This window comes from Ascidiella aspersa, chromosome 9, assembly GCF_963924565.1.
Source record: "Ascidiella aspersa chromosome 9, kaAscAspe10.2, whole genome shotgun sequence".
NCBI classification, from domain to species: Eukaryota; Metazoa; Chordata; class Ascidiacea; order Phlebobranchia; family Ascidiidae; genus Ascidiella; species Ascidiella aspersa.
This window is the reverse complement of record NC_139455.1, coordinates 14,871,288-14,887,444: the sequence shown is the minus strand read 5'-3', so window position 1 is coordinate 14,887,444 and position 16,157 is coordinate 14,871,288. Positions and strand designations below refer to the sequence as shown.

At 36.8% G+C, this 16,157-nt stretch overlaps 1 protein-coding gene across 1 annotated transcript; it reads left to right on the top strand.

Annotated features, from left to right (window-relative positions):
• The first annotated feature begins 7,584 nt into the window (after positions 1-7,584).
• LOC146133169 (uncharacterized) lies at positions 7,585-15,622 on the top strand. Its single transcript, XM_083397376.1, has 7 exons — positions 7,585-7,877; positions 9,733-9,814; positions 11,324-11,453; positions 11,666-11,809; positions 13,348-13,502; positions 13,939-14,099; positions 14,848-15,622. Exons 1-7 carry the CDS (start codon positions 7,735-7,737, stop codon positions 15,152-15,154), a joined length of 1,122 nt encoding a protein of 373 aa, XP_083253502.1. The 5' UTR covers positions 7,585-7,734; the 3' UTR covers positions 15,155-15,622.
• Positions 15,623-16,157: the final 535 nt, after the last annotated feature.

Sequence of the window (16,157 nt, the reverse complement as noted above, 5' to 3'; positions counted from 1 at the left end):
GTTTATATCACCATATCAAAAGGGCAGTGTGTAAATCATGCTTGGTACCACCTTATATGGGAAACAAATACACAACCATATTTCGCTCGCAATTATTTAAAACGACCTGATGGCGTTTGAGATCAGCAGACAATTTACACACAATCGTTATTTTTTTGTTCTGAATTTAGATTATTTCCACATTTGGATAAAACTATACGCCCAGATTAAGTACATAAAATATTATTTGGTAATAAAACGTGCAGTTGGATCCTTAAATTTTAGCAAGATATAACTTAAAATTCACATTAACTTAGTATAAAAGTTGTAATTACAAACTAATCACGTTTTGAGCCATAATACATAAAAAGTAATAAGGGATGCTACAAATTTTTTTGTAGACCAGTTACACTGGGAGCACCATGAGATGTCATTTTTAGTTGTCAATGGTGCCGAGAAGTATGTGGGAGTTCTGATTTCTGTCTATTGATAAGCCTCTTCTGTACGTAAAGCATATAAATAAATCAAACCATATTTACTACATGTGTAAAATTTATGGTGGTATTCCAGATGCATTTGTTGTAACATTATCAGTAAACCAATTAAGGAAATTATAGTGGAGGTGCCTCAAGAAGTTTATTATCTCTGAGGGTGCCTTAAGCCATAAAAGTGTGGGAACCATTGTTCTAAAATCTGAAAACAAATTTAAATCTTCCTAAAATATTTAAATTTTATTTTGGGCATGTTTTAACAACGACGCGAACGCTTTTGACAACTGGCGTTTCTCGCCTTTAAAGAATCTCCCTGAATAAGTGTGGGGGGGAGGGGCGATGGGCGACGCGCGCAAACTTGTCACGAGTTCGCTGTAGAATTTGCGCAGCTCACGTACGAGATAGCGCAGCTCACGTACGAGATAGCACTTTCGCCGCTCATTCTCGCCAGCCTATTGGCAATTATCGCCTCGGCATTTCTTTACCCCTAATTGTAAACAGATCCGCCGCCTCTTCATATTTCACGGACCAGAAGTTGAAAGGGCCCGTGCCATAATTTGCAGTGTCATTAAACACGTATTTTTTTATCTGTCAAACTTTTTTTCAGATTTATGTAAATGACGAAATACAAGCATTGAATTTCAGAAGGGCGGAAAGCAATTTACAACGTTTTGCTAGTTTTGAAGCTGTCTTTTGTCTTAAAAGAATGTTCGTCTATTAAAAATATTTTCTTGCCTTCTTGTCAAATCATTGCTCAAAATAATAATATACAATTTTCTGGTTTCCATTATAACCTTTATTGTGGCAAAAACAATAGTAAACCAAACGCTATAGGTAATTTTCTAATATATATTTGATTAAACCCCCGTTTAACATAACACATCTCTAAACATTAAATTAACCAAGCACAGACGAGGCCACAAAATATACTGAATTGCAGCAGCATCTTGTGGTCAATGAATTAAAAAAACGGTACCACTAAAAAATCCATGTATTACACCCAAAGTATTACCAATTTTTGTGCATAATGAATATTAAAAAAAGATACTTTTTACAGAACAACAAACAAGTTGTTCATGCTATTATTTACCAATAAAAAATGCAGATGATTAGCTCTATTTTTAGCTAACTTTATTTTTGCAGATGATTGTTCAGCCATCTGCACTGAATCAACCCAAAAGGCACAAAATTTACTAAAATGCACCACGGTGATGAACACTAACAAACTGCTGGGTTTTTAAAAATCACCTTATAGAAAACTGTATTCTTTACAGACCCAGAATTATGATATGGGAAAAAATGTTATGAAGTTCTTTGACTCAAGAGCTGTATGACCGCACGGACCACGTGAAAAGTTTGCGCAAATCTTAAAATAACATAGGCCTTCATAGATTTATTTTATACAAAAAATTGGTTAAATAGATAACACCCCCAAAAAAGAAACTCATTTGTGTCAGGTCAGGTGAGCGTGGTGGCCATTCAATGCTAAAAAAAGTTTAAAAACTGTAAGCCTAATTGGCCAACCCTGTATATATTTAGGAATATGACACCTCTATGAGTGCATGGATAGCTGTATATTTACCCTTACGTATCTAACGTGGCGCTATAACCTGAATAATCTTAGAAAAGGTGTGCTGTTCTAAACGAACAGTTGTGTAGTTATGCATGTAATTGTATAGTAGTAAATTGCACGAGACGCATAAAAGCGAGTATTTGGGTATAGTTGGCGAAACATTATCTTATCAGTGTTTTTTTCAAGTTCTTATAGGCTTCATATAGCTGCTTTAGCTTTAAATAACTATTGAATGAATGCGCTACTGCAGTGTTTCCTAACCTTTTTTACACTAGTGCCCCGTTGGGCTCCATATTATTTCATATCGACCCCTCAATATGCTTACAGTAAAGGTTTATATTAATCGTTGTCTAACTTTATACTTTCATTTCGATGACCTGTCAGTGATGTGTTAGATTGTCAAACATACATTCACTATAAGCATTTTAGTGAGCATGTTTATAAATTGAACTAAATTAATGGCGTAGGTGCGTAACTCTAAAAATTAGGGCATGTGAGTAACAACAGGACATATAATTTACAAACAAAATAATTGCGTTAAGGTTTAAACACATTAATGCAAACTACTTTGCGCTACTGCAGTTAAAACGGCTGACGATTCAACATATAGTTCCATAGCAATCCAGTTTTGTCGTTAGCTTAACATAAAAGATTAATGCGTAATATACATATATTATTTCACAAGGTTATGCTATTACCAGGAAAAATTAAACGTTCTACACCAATACGTTTCACCGTTTTATACGCTGCAAAATGTTTGTTTCTTTGAATCAGGAGTCGGGAACCTTTTACTAGTCGCGGCCCAAAACAAAACTCAAAAAAAAATGGTAACTAAGAATTGTGTTATTAAAATGTTAGAACAAGTTCTGTGAATCAGGCGGGCGACGGATCTTTTGCATTCAAAACGTGTTTAATTACATTTAACGAAGCAGTAAAGTGTTGGCGCAAAGCGCGAAAAAGGCGTTTGTTTGGTTTAAAATTTGAGTCCACACGTCGTCATCCATACTACTAATGAAAAGTGCAATAAAACTACTTTGAGGAAACGCGATAACCTTGATAGTTATTAAGTAAGGGTGCACCTGGCGAAGCGGGCCCGATTTTTTTTTTAAAACGGCATTTCTTTCAAATTAACTTCTTATTACATTGCCGAAAATAGAGAATTTCCGTGTATCCGCGCACTTGGCAGCCTTTCACAGAGCAACGGTAAAAAGGCGCTGATCTATTTCAAAAGACTGCATCAAAACGTAAACAAACCGGAAGTAGAAATATCATTCGCCAAAGCGCGAAATTTTTTCGCACTAAAGCAGTTAAAATAGTCAAAAAGTATATGAAATGGACTCGTGTCTAGTTTGCCAAAAAAGGCGAGCTGGATGAATTACATTGGCGGATCTGGCCCGCGGGCCGTAGGCTCCCTATCCCAGCTTTAAACAAACAAACATTTTGCAGCGTATAAAACGGTGAAACGCAACAACAACCAACATTATAAAGTCAATTATTACGCCAGAAACTACTACAAGTTCGCATTACTAAAGTTGTCATTTAAGCTTAAATAATACATATTACAGTGATGTTTTTACTATTTTAAAGTAATAAAAAAACTGCGCATACGTACTGTTATGTAACGCCCCCTAAATGAGAGAAAGGCCCAAAACGCCCCCTTGTAACTCACTAACGCCCATAAGGGGGCGATACCGCCCACGTTGGGAACCTCTGCGCTACTGCAAGCCGAAAGAGAAAGTTAAAAATGATAAAAAAACATATGATTTATATTTTAGAATTTTTTTGCTTTTCCGCGGGGCACCTGGTAACGTTCCATGGCTTACCGTTTAAGCAGCGCTGCATAAGAACTTAAGAAGGCGAACTTACAAAAAGATTTTTAAAAAACTTTAGCACTATTGACCCTAAGCTGAATAGTTGCGCAGAAATCACGTGGTACTCACGATAAAACTGTCATATCAATGCACGTGATGCCTCCGAAAAGGTTTACCGAAATTAGTCGGCCTAATTAGGATTTTCGTGCAAGCAAGTCCAGGCTGGATAAACTACTAGCTTGCGGTTAGGATAGAACTCATGACTTCCGGCCAAACCTGGACCGTCGCTCTACCTACTGAACTACGCAGGCTCAGTGGGAGCCGTTTTAGTTGGGAGTAAAATATTTGTGCCAGTTATGAGCAGACCCCAATTCAAAATCTAAACAGTGCTTTCTGTTTCACAAACGAGATAAAACTTTGAATGGAGTGTACACTTCCTTGTTATTCCACCACAATGCAATGTGTGTACTTTCTGTTATTTAATACGACTAAATATTCCGTTTTCATTAAAATATCCTTCAGCAAAGTTGATTACTTATAATTTCGTAGCAATACTGCAGCTAAAACTTGCGATTTTAAAGAGGTTATGCACTCTATGTATTGACATATTTGCAGGTTCTGTTTTACTAAGGAGAAATGTAGTTTAAATAGCGACTAAAGTGGTGTAAGGGATAAAAAAGAAAGGTAAAGAACCACTGCGTTAAAGTTTGAAAAACATATTAATGTCTGAAAAACAAAGAGATATAACAACTGCAACTTTTGTCACTATAATTAAACAGAATCGATTACATTTTAGAAGCGTTTCTATACGTCCAAAGTACCTACTTTCTTCGTTTGGGAATTTGGCCTGCTTAGTCGCAGTTATCCCCTTTTGTGGTAGGCTATCGTATACTTCTAAACAATGGGATGGTGTTTAGTTTTCTACCACTAGAGGGGTTGCATGAGTCAGCCGAAAAGACGCCAGCTCGTATCTTTTACAACAGTTATCCGTTGTTTTTAGTGATGTGTTTTTGCACTTTGGTGTCGTTGAAGCTTTTTGTAGCTGATTATTCGTTTAGCGTTAGCTTTAATAAATGTAATTAAATAGTTTTTTGTTTTTAATAACAAAAGTACTGCGAGCGAGAGGGCCATAAACATGTAGTCCACTGTTACAACTTTAAATTTGTACTAAAAATAAGGTTTGGGACAAAAAAATTAAGCATTGCTAAACTTTGAATCGTAAACAAAATATAATTACATAATAAAGGCCGCGAGTTGTGGACAAACCTATACAAGTATTTTATAAGCGAATATCGTAGTGTTCTGTGGTTTCCTACTGCTGATTTTTTACAATTTTAAATCCTTTGTTAATCATCCCTGATTGTTATTCAAGGTTTTGTGTTACCATGTTTTTTGCAAGACGTTTCATTGTTCGTCATTTTCAACTGAAAATTATATATTCCTGTATTTTAATTTAATCAGCATTCAATGGCCTGCGCTATAACGTGATCAATTTTTTGTGTACTTTACATCAATTTTGATAACAACACAATTGATTAAATAATCCACATCCAGAAACCAGTCGTCAAAATTAAAATGGCAAAACTGATAAAAAGAAATATAATAACACTTCACCCTGCCCTAACCCAAACGGTAAACCAGACCCTAACCAAAATAATGTGCAAAGTGGTATAGGATTTTAGACCAGCGCCTTATAGTTTCTAATGTTACATATAAAAGTGACAAATCTCATCATAATCAATATGAGTCAAAGAATAGCCAAGTCCTTCTTAAAACAGCAAATTACATTGTCCTGACATTTATATGCAATTAGTTGAATTTATTCTTCAAATCGGGGAATGTAATTCAGCGAAAATATAAAAATTCATTACGAGGACGGTTTGATGACTTAAAAAGTCAATAATCACTTACATGTATTGCGACAATAAATTAAACAAAATGTTGTGCGAGTGACTACAGCGGTTAGCGTACAAGTTGAACCACTCAATATGTTGCAAACTATCTGACACAAATATTGACCACACTCAGCACCTTCGCCATTGTAAAGAAAATAACATTTGTCTCTGATTGACATAACCGCAGTAGTTTCCTTTTATATCACCGTAACAAGTCCAAATTCATCGAACAAACCAATGCTGTATATGGAAATCTTTGCAGAGACTTCGAAGAGCTTTGTTCCTGACAAGACACAAAAGCATAACATTATAATTAAATATACAATAAAGCTATTGCAACGATTAATTTACGCAAATCAATAAAAAATTCTAAGATTGCATACGGAAGATCAGGTTGCATACGGAAGTAGAAAGCAGTGGTTCCCAAGCTTTGTATTGTCGACATAAACCCGATTACAATAATTCTCAATTAGGCAAAATGTTCAAATTTCTAGACAAATATTTCAAAATTTTGCAAGAATGCCCGGATATACGTCCAAAGCATAAACAAGTTACTAAAAGCGACAATTCAAGGTCTATTTTCGTCATAAGACTTTTTTATTCAAACAAACAAAAAATAATTGTGCCATCATGACATAACAAGAAAATTGACTTCCGTAAACTTGCAAGAATAGCTTAAACAAAACAATAAGCATTTTTGTTTTCAGTTTATAAAACAAATGATTTAATATAGAAAAAGTGATCTTAATATATCTAAGTGTGGAATATTTTGTTACAGAGAGTTTTATCGGGTGTGGCAAAACGTGTCTTCCATGGTCGAATGGTTACCGTTCCTATTTATATTAGAAAAGGCCTTTATGCTGAAACTATGCTTCGGCCTTTTATAGGAAAAATACTAATGGTGACGTCCTAAACACGGCTGGTTCTGTAAAGGAAAAATCGATTGTTCTTTCTCCTTCTACTTCTATATTTAAGTTAAAATTGTTTTTCTTAATATTTTTTTTTGTTTAAGTAGTACACACAACCCCCTGACAACTGCTTGCCACCCCATTTCGGGGTCACAACCCCTTAGGTTGGAAACCACTAAGATAACTGAAAGTTGCATAATACACTTCTATTCATGTTTATATGCGACCAAAAAGACACCAATCAATCGCAACTTAGGTCGCAATTTAAAGTTTAAAAATAAAATTGATTTTATTTGTAATTGCGCAACGCAGCAATTAGTACAAACGTATAACGTCATTAAAGTTTCCAGGTAGTATACTGCAGCATAAACAAATGGGTTGGAAAACGCTGTCATAATTGGCATTTGAAAACTCTGGTAGCACAAAACCCGAGCCTATAGAACCTCTTAAAGAATAATGTTAATTGGATATCGATGAAATGTCGACAGTTTGCAAAAGTGAATGCAAGTCGACGTGGCAAGTCTAATCTCCCTTACATAATCGCGATAAGCCGCTGACAGACGAACGAAAGGGGCATTACAGGGTCGATGCTTGCAAATGCGAACGAGACATATGATCCGCAGTGGTATGTTGTGTCATTTAGGTAATTGTTTGAGTTGGTGTTCATATCAGAAATATCATCTAAGGTGTTTTGTATTTTCAAACTAGACACAGTTAGGCGTTATCAGGAAATTTGCAAACCTTTTTAGATGCCCAGCGGTAACGATAAAACAATGCACTTGAATAGTGGCCTTCTCGTCGCTGCACCATAAACGACAAACGTGTTTGAGAGAGAGAGAGAGAGAGAGAGAGAGAGAGAGAGAGAAAGGCGAAGGGATGACTGCTGATAGAGATAGAGGAGACACAAAAAGCGAAAGACGTGGGAGAAGGTTAGCAAAGCAGATGGTAGAGTAATTCACTGGTAATTGCAGCATGTATTGCAGCTTGCATTAGCGGTGATTCTTCAGCACGGACGACTAGCAGAGAGTAGATATACTTGGTCAACGCACGAATAGCCACTAAAAGTTTAAAAACGAAATGAACTCTGTTGAAAATGACAGCAGCGGCGAAGTTAACGCACTAAACAATGATAGTAACGATTGTAATTCAGGAAATATGGAGCATCTGAGCAACTTGAAAGATACGGAAAGCACTTCTGATCTGTTTCTATCGGCTTGCAGGTGGGTCATAATGTTCAGCAAGAAAATAATTGTGTATAGAGTTCAATGTTTGTCAAATGCACGGTCAAACTACCAAAGTACATATTCTATGTATTCATATCTAGCTTGGTCTTATCCCGTAAAAATTATTTTACCAATTACGTGTTCACATTTAATACTATAGTGTTCATGACAGGCGTTCTTAAAAAAAATGCCAAGGAGTTCGACCAGTACTTCGTCTTTGGCATTTCATAATAAAGACCTTTAGGCAAACGTTAATAGTTTTTTTTTTAAATTGAGTGTAACCCAAAAAACGCTTACCTCGGTCTAAAAAAAAATTCGTAGCCATTGCTCATAGTCACAGTCATTGTTCCATTAATATGCATACATTTTAATTAGATTGTTTCTTCGTTAGATGTGTGATACTTATATTCTCCTCATGGTTTAAGTCTTATAAAACACATCACGATTTTTATCGTGATTATACAGCACGCTTTGTTTGAAGTAAAATATGGCCCGGAGCCTTTTGAAGCGGACAATTTTGTAATCATATTTCTCAGTTTATTTGATGTTTTTTAGTGCGGACGTTGAACTTAATGAATGATCTTACCACTAAGTTTTTTCAGTACTTTCCTTCAAAGAGGACCTTCTAGTAAATTGATTTCATTTTTCCCTAATTCGGCAATATCACTCATTCACCCATAACACATTACTGTATAATATATTTTCCTGAGATTCTCAAGCTTTGCGTCGTGACGAAGTGGTGATTCCTTTTTTTTTATATACCGCTAAGGATTATCATTTTCTTCAACAAACAAATATATAAATTGGCTTTTATGTTTGAATTTTAATATAAATAAGTGAAATTCGTTTGCTGAATGAGTCGCAAGTCCAAAAAACGTATTCAAAGGCATCGGAAGTTCAAATGAGAGCCACTGGTATACTACGCTACACTGGTTACATCAATAAACTGCGATCGGAGAAAAATAGTGGTTAATGTTGCGGACCATATATCAATTTAAATTGTACACGCCGGGCAAAAATATGATCTTAAATGTAGTTATATTTGCCGACAAGCAAACTTTGACGGCCCGTCTGAAAAATAATATACGCACTAGAAATTCGTTTTAGTTTTTTGTTTGAATTTATTTTAATACCGCGAATCACACTTCCGTGGTGTCCGTCTTGCGTTAAAACTGTTTTTACTCAGTTGTTGAAAAGTTTTGTTAACTAACCTATATACGACACGTTAACTTGTTTACCCAATGACCTTGCAGTTTGCGAGTTAAGTTTTCGTTAATGCTGTTTCAGTCATGCGAGTTACCACGGTCCACAGAGCAACAAAACCATAGAAGTTATAGGTTCCGCTTCAAAATACCTAGTGTGGCGCTGCTAAGTGCTGATGCTGCACACGCGAACTAACAACCTAAATTCGTGCGCGCGTTAGGGAAGAAATGCGGTGCTGTGTTGGCTACTTTTAACGACTGAGCTATAAGGTAGCGACAAATTACAGCGGAAAAAGACAAAACGCAAGACACAAAACGACAAGCTTGCACGAAGGTTTATATACGAGCGGCGGCGTTACGTCCTAAATATATTACTATAGATTAACTGTGGCAATTCTTATTGAACATTTATTACCAATCAATCAAATGATATTCAGGGACACTGTCCAATCCGATAACGAAAAAACATTTTCAAACGATGTTTTAGGTTGGTTTATAGTTAACGTCACTTCTGCTTGTAACTTTGGGACTCGAAAGTTGGAGTTTAAAACTGTCACTTTTAGCACACGTATTTGCAAGATGTAAGAAATTCCAATACTTTTTATTACCCTAAAGCAACACACTAACCATTATTATTTGTTGTCTGGCAGGATTGGAAACGACCTGGGAATCCGAGCCCTGCTGCAGTCATCAATGCCAAGCCTAGCCAAGTCGTGCAACAAAAACGGCCAGGTAGACATCAGCCTGCTTTGGTGAAATTTACTGTTAAAAAGTTTCTTTTGGTCTTTGTGTGACAAAAGTTGTCATTGACGGCACCAAGAATACTAGAAATTCAAAGAGTTTTTGAGGAGGATTACATGTATACGCTAACGTCCTTTTACAGCAAAAAATAGTAAACAAATGTTATGCCCCTTGAGCTTTTACGGCCACAAATCTAAATCCAACGTTTATCATTTTGCTACAAGTTTCAACAGCGTAAATATGAAAGGTATGAGGTGTATACGTTTGGCCGCTTTAATCTAAAGCAGCGATAATTGGCCGTTTCAAGAAGGAAATTAAATATTTATATTGATTGCTGGTGGATCGTTCTAAGTGCAGGTACGCATGTCGGTTGCAGTTTACGACAAGGCAGCGTCAGAGCAGCGCAATCGAACCGTTTTCCCACATAAATAAAAGGTTGGAGCAGACTGCCTGACTGGATTATTGTTCAGCCGTCTCGAATCGGCAGACACACAACAAGCTTGCTCGAATTTAATGAACTTTTGATGGTGACTCTCGGCACGTGGTGTGTCGACAACGCCTCCCTTAGCATGTGTTGCCGAATGCAAAGATTGATATAAAAAGTCTCCCTTAGCATTTGTTGCCGAATGCAAAAAACAATAACCCGTTATACTATAGAAAACAACCCGATATACTATAGTTTTTCATAGTCGTACTTATGCGTGAAAATCGTGCTGTATCCGAAAATAGCGTAGTTTTTATTTTGTAGTATACACATATAGATTTTAAAGCAATACCGTATACAAACTCGGGTATCATGTTTGCTTACTTTTAAATTACATTCCTGATGCGTGCAGTAAACTAAAACCGAATTTTGACTGATGTAGGATAATCTTAAAAGATAATAATAAGCATATAGTGGAAAGCGTGGCGACACCACAACTCAACATTTCAAATGCAAAACCAGAAAATTATTTTGAAACGGAATTTTAAATCTAAACTGCCATGAACAACCGCAAGCAATTTATCCCCGGAGTTTGCTGAAAAATGATAAGCTTGAGTTATGATAACCAAACGGGGCTATACAAATTTGATAGTTACCAGTAGGCAGTTTAGATTTAAAATTCAAGTACAATGCATCAAGAGATACACGGACTAATCAATAAAGGCGGGCAAATGAGATTTTTTTTTCTATTACCCTGAAAGGCACTCAAATATTCAGCGCTGCAGGTTAAAATGGCTCTATGCTGTCGACATGCAAAAAAGCAAACAAGCAAACCGCTGCGGTTTCCGTAATGCAGCGAAGAACAGAAAAACACATCTGGCACAAGAAGGTTCAATTGTGTCTGCGTTAGTGAGCTAAACAAACAAAAGGGTTCACAAACCCATTGACCATCGCATATTTCCAACAAACAATGCACTTGCGGAAAAAAATGCACATTTTTGTTTGTTGTGAATTTGTAAGGTAAACAATTTTACGATATCGAAATAATGTGACGTTTCGTGTTTCTGTGTTCGCAGTCGGGACTTAGCCTGGCCTGTTCGACTGGCAACGTAGCAGTCATCCGAACCCTCGTCCAATCATCTGCCGTCGACGTAAACATCGCCGACAACGAGGGGAATACCCCTCTAATGATCGCTTCCCAAGCTGGTGAGTAACAATTAGAACAATATTTTTTACAGTATGCGGAAAACCCGAAGCGATTACTTAAGATTAGAACGAAGTGGTGTTACACTCATTAACCAAGTACTCGACAAATCATTGAGATATACCCGTTAAAAGTTGAAGCAAAGTAAAAAGAGCATTTGAATGGTGTGTGTCGGAATATTGTAGCCACAGACGTCACATGCTCGTTTTGACAGGGTACGACGAGATTGTGAGATTCTTCCTGTTTCACATGAACGGAGAAGTTGATGTTCACGCGCAGAATTGCAGTGGTTTCACGGCGCTCATGAAAGCGTCGCTTCACGGAAGAACCAACTGCTGCAGAATGCTCATTCTCGGAGGTAAGAAAGCCCAAAAACACATTACGTCGATGTTCGATCGACGGAAAAGATACTCGCATCCAATATATCCATTTTTAATTTGTCCATTTTTTTTTAAGTATTTAGAAATATCGCTCGAACCCATATCAAGTGTTATTTGAAAAACATATATGGAAGTTTAAATGCTCCTTAATGTTCTAAAAGGCAAAAAGCATCCTGGTCGCTTTTAAAAATGTTTTTTGAAACTCGTTAAACGTTTTTTGTTTTGTTTATTGGACAACCATCAATCTAGAAAAAAAAAAGATGCAAATTAGCAAAAAATCCAAGAGGGGAGAATCATAGTTCACCGCTCCATTGGCCTGGAAATGAGCGTAATGTGTTATTGCATTCCAGGACTGCAGACAACCGAGTTTAAGTGTGGGGCCCCGTTGGGCTTTTAGCTGAGTTACGAAAACCACAACTTGGTTAAGGTCGATTGATTTAAGAGGACGAAACCTCCGATTTGCGTCAGTCAATTACCTCAAACTACCTTTTCCTTGAATTTGTGCAGGAGAATATAGAAAAAAATTTAATGGTGAAATATTAAATTACAATATTCTGCTTAGGCTGCGCTCAGCCAGTTAGCATGAAACGACATTGGAGGAAAGTGTTGAGTCCACAATTTTTATTTAGTGATACACGGATGAATTATTTTGTTATATTGATTTTCCTTATCGTCTGACATTTTAGTCCATCGTCACTGCATGTGCTTTCTTTTCTTCTGCAGAGTCTATATTGTTGAATGTGCACAATTTAGATGTTGGTTCACAGTTTATTGCAGGAAACCCAATGTTCTATAATACTAACCAAACGTATATTCTAAACGGTGCTTTTTTAATGTTATACATTTTTACATTTTTTTCCAAAGTTTTTGATGCACTGATAGCCAATAGATTTTCTTCGGGGCGACACAGATCAGGCGTAAGGAAAATTTAATTCTGCAATACAAAGAAGACAAAAATACAAAGTACTGAATAAGCTCTTTTTAAGCGAAATTGTGGGATTTTAAAATACAGCTAAACAAAACACAAAGTATACAAATCACAAATGTTTATTGTACTTTACAAACTCTATATAGTCATCGATTTTAATCATTTCCAGTGATATTTAGAACGTCCGCTTTATAACACGGCAGTGCAATTAATTATTTGGAGTTATGACTAAAATCCTAAAAATCGTTAACAATTTAACAAAACAAGTTATCAAGTTAAAAGCTATTGGGAGTAAATTGCAAAACAGTAACTTTGTTTCGCGCAACCCTGTTGGGTACTCTGTTTTGGAATATTGTACGATTTCAATTGCATCACAAGACAGGTGCTTCGTAACAGCTAACAGCCAAAACTTACCACAGAAATTTTCATAAGCCCTACCGTAAATAATTTAGAGGCACACGACGACCAACCTAAATCGCAGCTCTCGAGTCGCGAGCGCCGACTTGAAGAGGCCTTCAATTTCTCTCTCCAGGATGACGCAGATTTGGCGCCGCAAAATTAAGCTAAAGCCTGTAAAATCGTGCGCAGGCGCAGACGTAACGATGACGGACTGGGGACGCAGACTACGCGCGGACCAATGGGCGGCGCGTTGCGGAATGAAAGAGACCCTGGTGGCCATTCGAAGCGTGTCAAAGTGCGCCCTCAGTCGGGAAGACCTGGAGCAGCTCAAGTGGGACAGAAAGGTGAGAAGAAAGACTAATTTGGTTCTTGAATAACAGACGATTTTGTTTAATGAAATTTAGACCTTTTTAAGGTTTCATATCTGCAAATATTATTACTTTTAAGTGAATCAATTGACGTAAACGTTACAACAACAACAATAACTAGGAGTTAAGTTTTAAGCCATATAGTGGTCACTTGGCGTAAGAGATTATAATAAAGTTCCGAAATTGAAAAACCAAGGTATGGTAAAATGACAAGGAAAGCCAAGCAGAACAGCGTTTGCTGGTTTTAAAAACAATCTCCTCTGGTGCCTGTAAAAGACTCTGGTGCCTGCAAAGACTTTATAGGTCCTGGCAACCCGCGCCAAACACATAGGAAAGGTTACGACATTTCGCATCGGTCACTAAAGTGTACTTAAAAACAGTTCAGTTGACAACATTTGTTTCATCGCGACAGACTAGTACTGCAACCGACATATACAACTGGCTGGAGCGCAAGATCTCTCGTGCGCTTAAGCTTAAGCAAAAAAACTGGTCAGCCGAGGCTGGGGCGCTTTATCACCTGGCCTCAGGGGCCTACAACATGCACGGGGGAATATGCGCCGTCAACTACACTTGGTGAGTTTTTATTTTGGCCCACAGCTAACGTTTGACGTTTCCGTAGCGACGATTGTTTCTATTTTTTGCCCTACGCGGCCTTTAGTTGATTACTTTATCCAATCATATAATAAATGTTTACAAACTTTGGGGCGCTGACACGTTAAACTAATGACAGTTTAAAGAACTTTGTATTTGATGTTGTTAAATACTTTTTGGACAACACAGTGCAGTGAGTTTTTGACTAAAATTTAAGAGAAACTCTAATCCAGTGGTTCTTAACATTTGGTAACCTGTCGAACCCCTATGTTATTCTGCAAGCGTTCGTCGAACCCCAAATTTTCGCTCAGTGTTCGTTTCTTCCTCCTAGCAGCTGAAACTGGGTATAATCAAATTAAAAACTCGCATTTAGGTTAAATTGCTCAAACTTGCAATTTATAACATTACATGACACCTTGGCACATAAAAGATATTCGAATTTAGCTTGAAATAACAGCATTAATGTTTCAGAGGAAGTTCTCGCCGAACTCTTGAAACAGCTGCATCGAACCCCAAGGGTCGAACCCTGGTTAAGAACCACTGCCTAATCAATAAATTTTTGTTCGGTCAAATGGCGTCTTACTAACGAATTGGATGAATCTCATCACATAACTGTGTATATGTTGCAAACATATTTCACTTCTCCGAAACGAGCATTCGTAACAGTTGGGTTTGTCCTAAAATCAATCGCATTGCGGGTTTAATCCTACTTGTCTCGTTAATCCCTCAGCGGCGAGGAAGAGCGAAAGGAAACAGTGGAACGTGCAATCGACATCAACACGATCAGAAACAGCAACAGCTCAGACCATGAGGACGAAAAACTTGTCATTACTATGACGTACAAGGGGCGCCAACCTCCCTCGCATAATCTAGGCCAAACGTCACAGACTCGTGTGCAGTCCTCAAACGCGGTAGTTCCCCTTGTTCGTTTAACCCATGCGTCGCCGGTTTTAAAACGAAAGTCCAGGCGAGGTTTGAGGGACGTGACCATGCTGCAAGTGCCCAGGAAAAGCTTTAAAAAGAAGGTGCGTGAGTAGAGATCACTGGCGCCTCGCAGTGGAATGTATCTCAGAGCTTCGGCACCACGAGGTGGCGAAGGAGGACAAGTGTTGAATTCGGTTAAAACGGATGAAAAGGGTTTGACTGAACAAAGCCTGTGCAGTACAACACTGTCGTCACACAAACTGCAATAATTTAATACAATATATATTTTATATTGTTTCGCCAGTGATTACCTGCTTAAACACGTTTAACCGCATAGAAAACAGTGGTTATAGAAACAGGGTCAACAGTAATGTTAATATAATGAACTGATATGTTACATCTAACAGGAAATTACTGATATGTTAACACAAAAAAGGAACTAAACATGCAGAACAAAACGCTTATACTCATTTTTTTTAAATGTTAAAAATTGTTTTAATTGTATTTTATTGCGTTTTACTATCTTTCAGATATATGTTACAGATTGGTGATGTTTAACTAACTGCCGATTTTATTTTGTCTCGCCAATAAATGATTTAGCTTTTCTCTAAAATGCTGTAAATGAGAAATACTATAGTAAGAAATTATCATTGTTGCGAAATGTTAAAATAGCTTATAATATTTTAATTACACAATTTGCTTACTTGTTTTTTATATTATAGCTCGAGCGATTATTTTTTTATCCAAAAATAAAAAATTTAGGCATGTTAATTAAAATTTTTAACAAATTTTGGCCTGAAAATGGTCTATTTTGTAAAAAAATTGACCTATTAGAAATACATAGATTTAAACCATGCTTTGTTGTATAAAAGTAAGTTACTACATTAGCGTTTCGGCGTCGTCAGTCATTTCTTTTTCATATTTTACTGACGACCGGTGGTTAACAATTCAGTTATTTTTTCGGGATTATGCAAGGCTTTTAATATTTTTGGCATGTTAAAATACAAACAACTATTAAAATGCCAAAGAAAAACAAGACGTTAGGTATTTTATAAAATTGTTGAAAAAACAGTTTGGTTAAAATACATATAATTGCAAAAAGTTAAAGATTTAGCT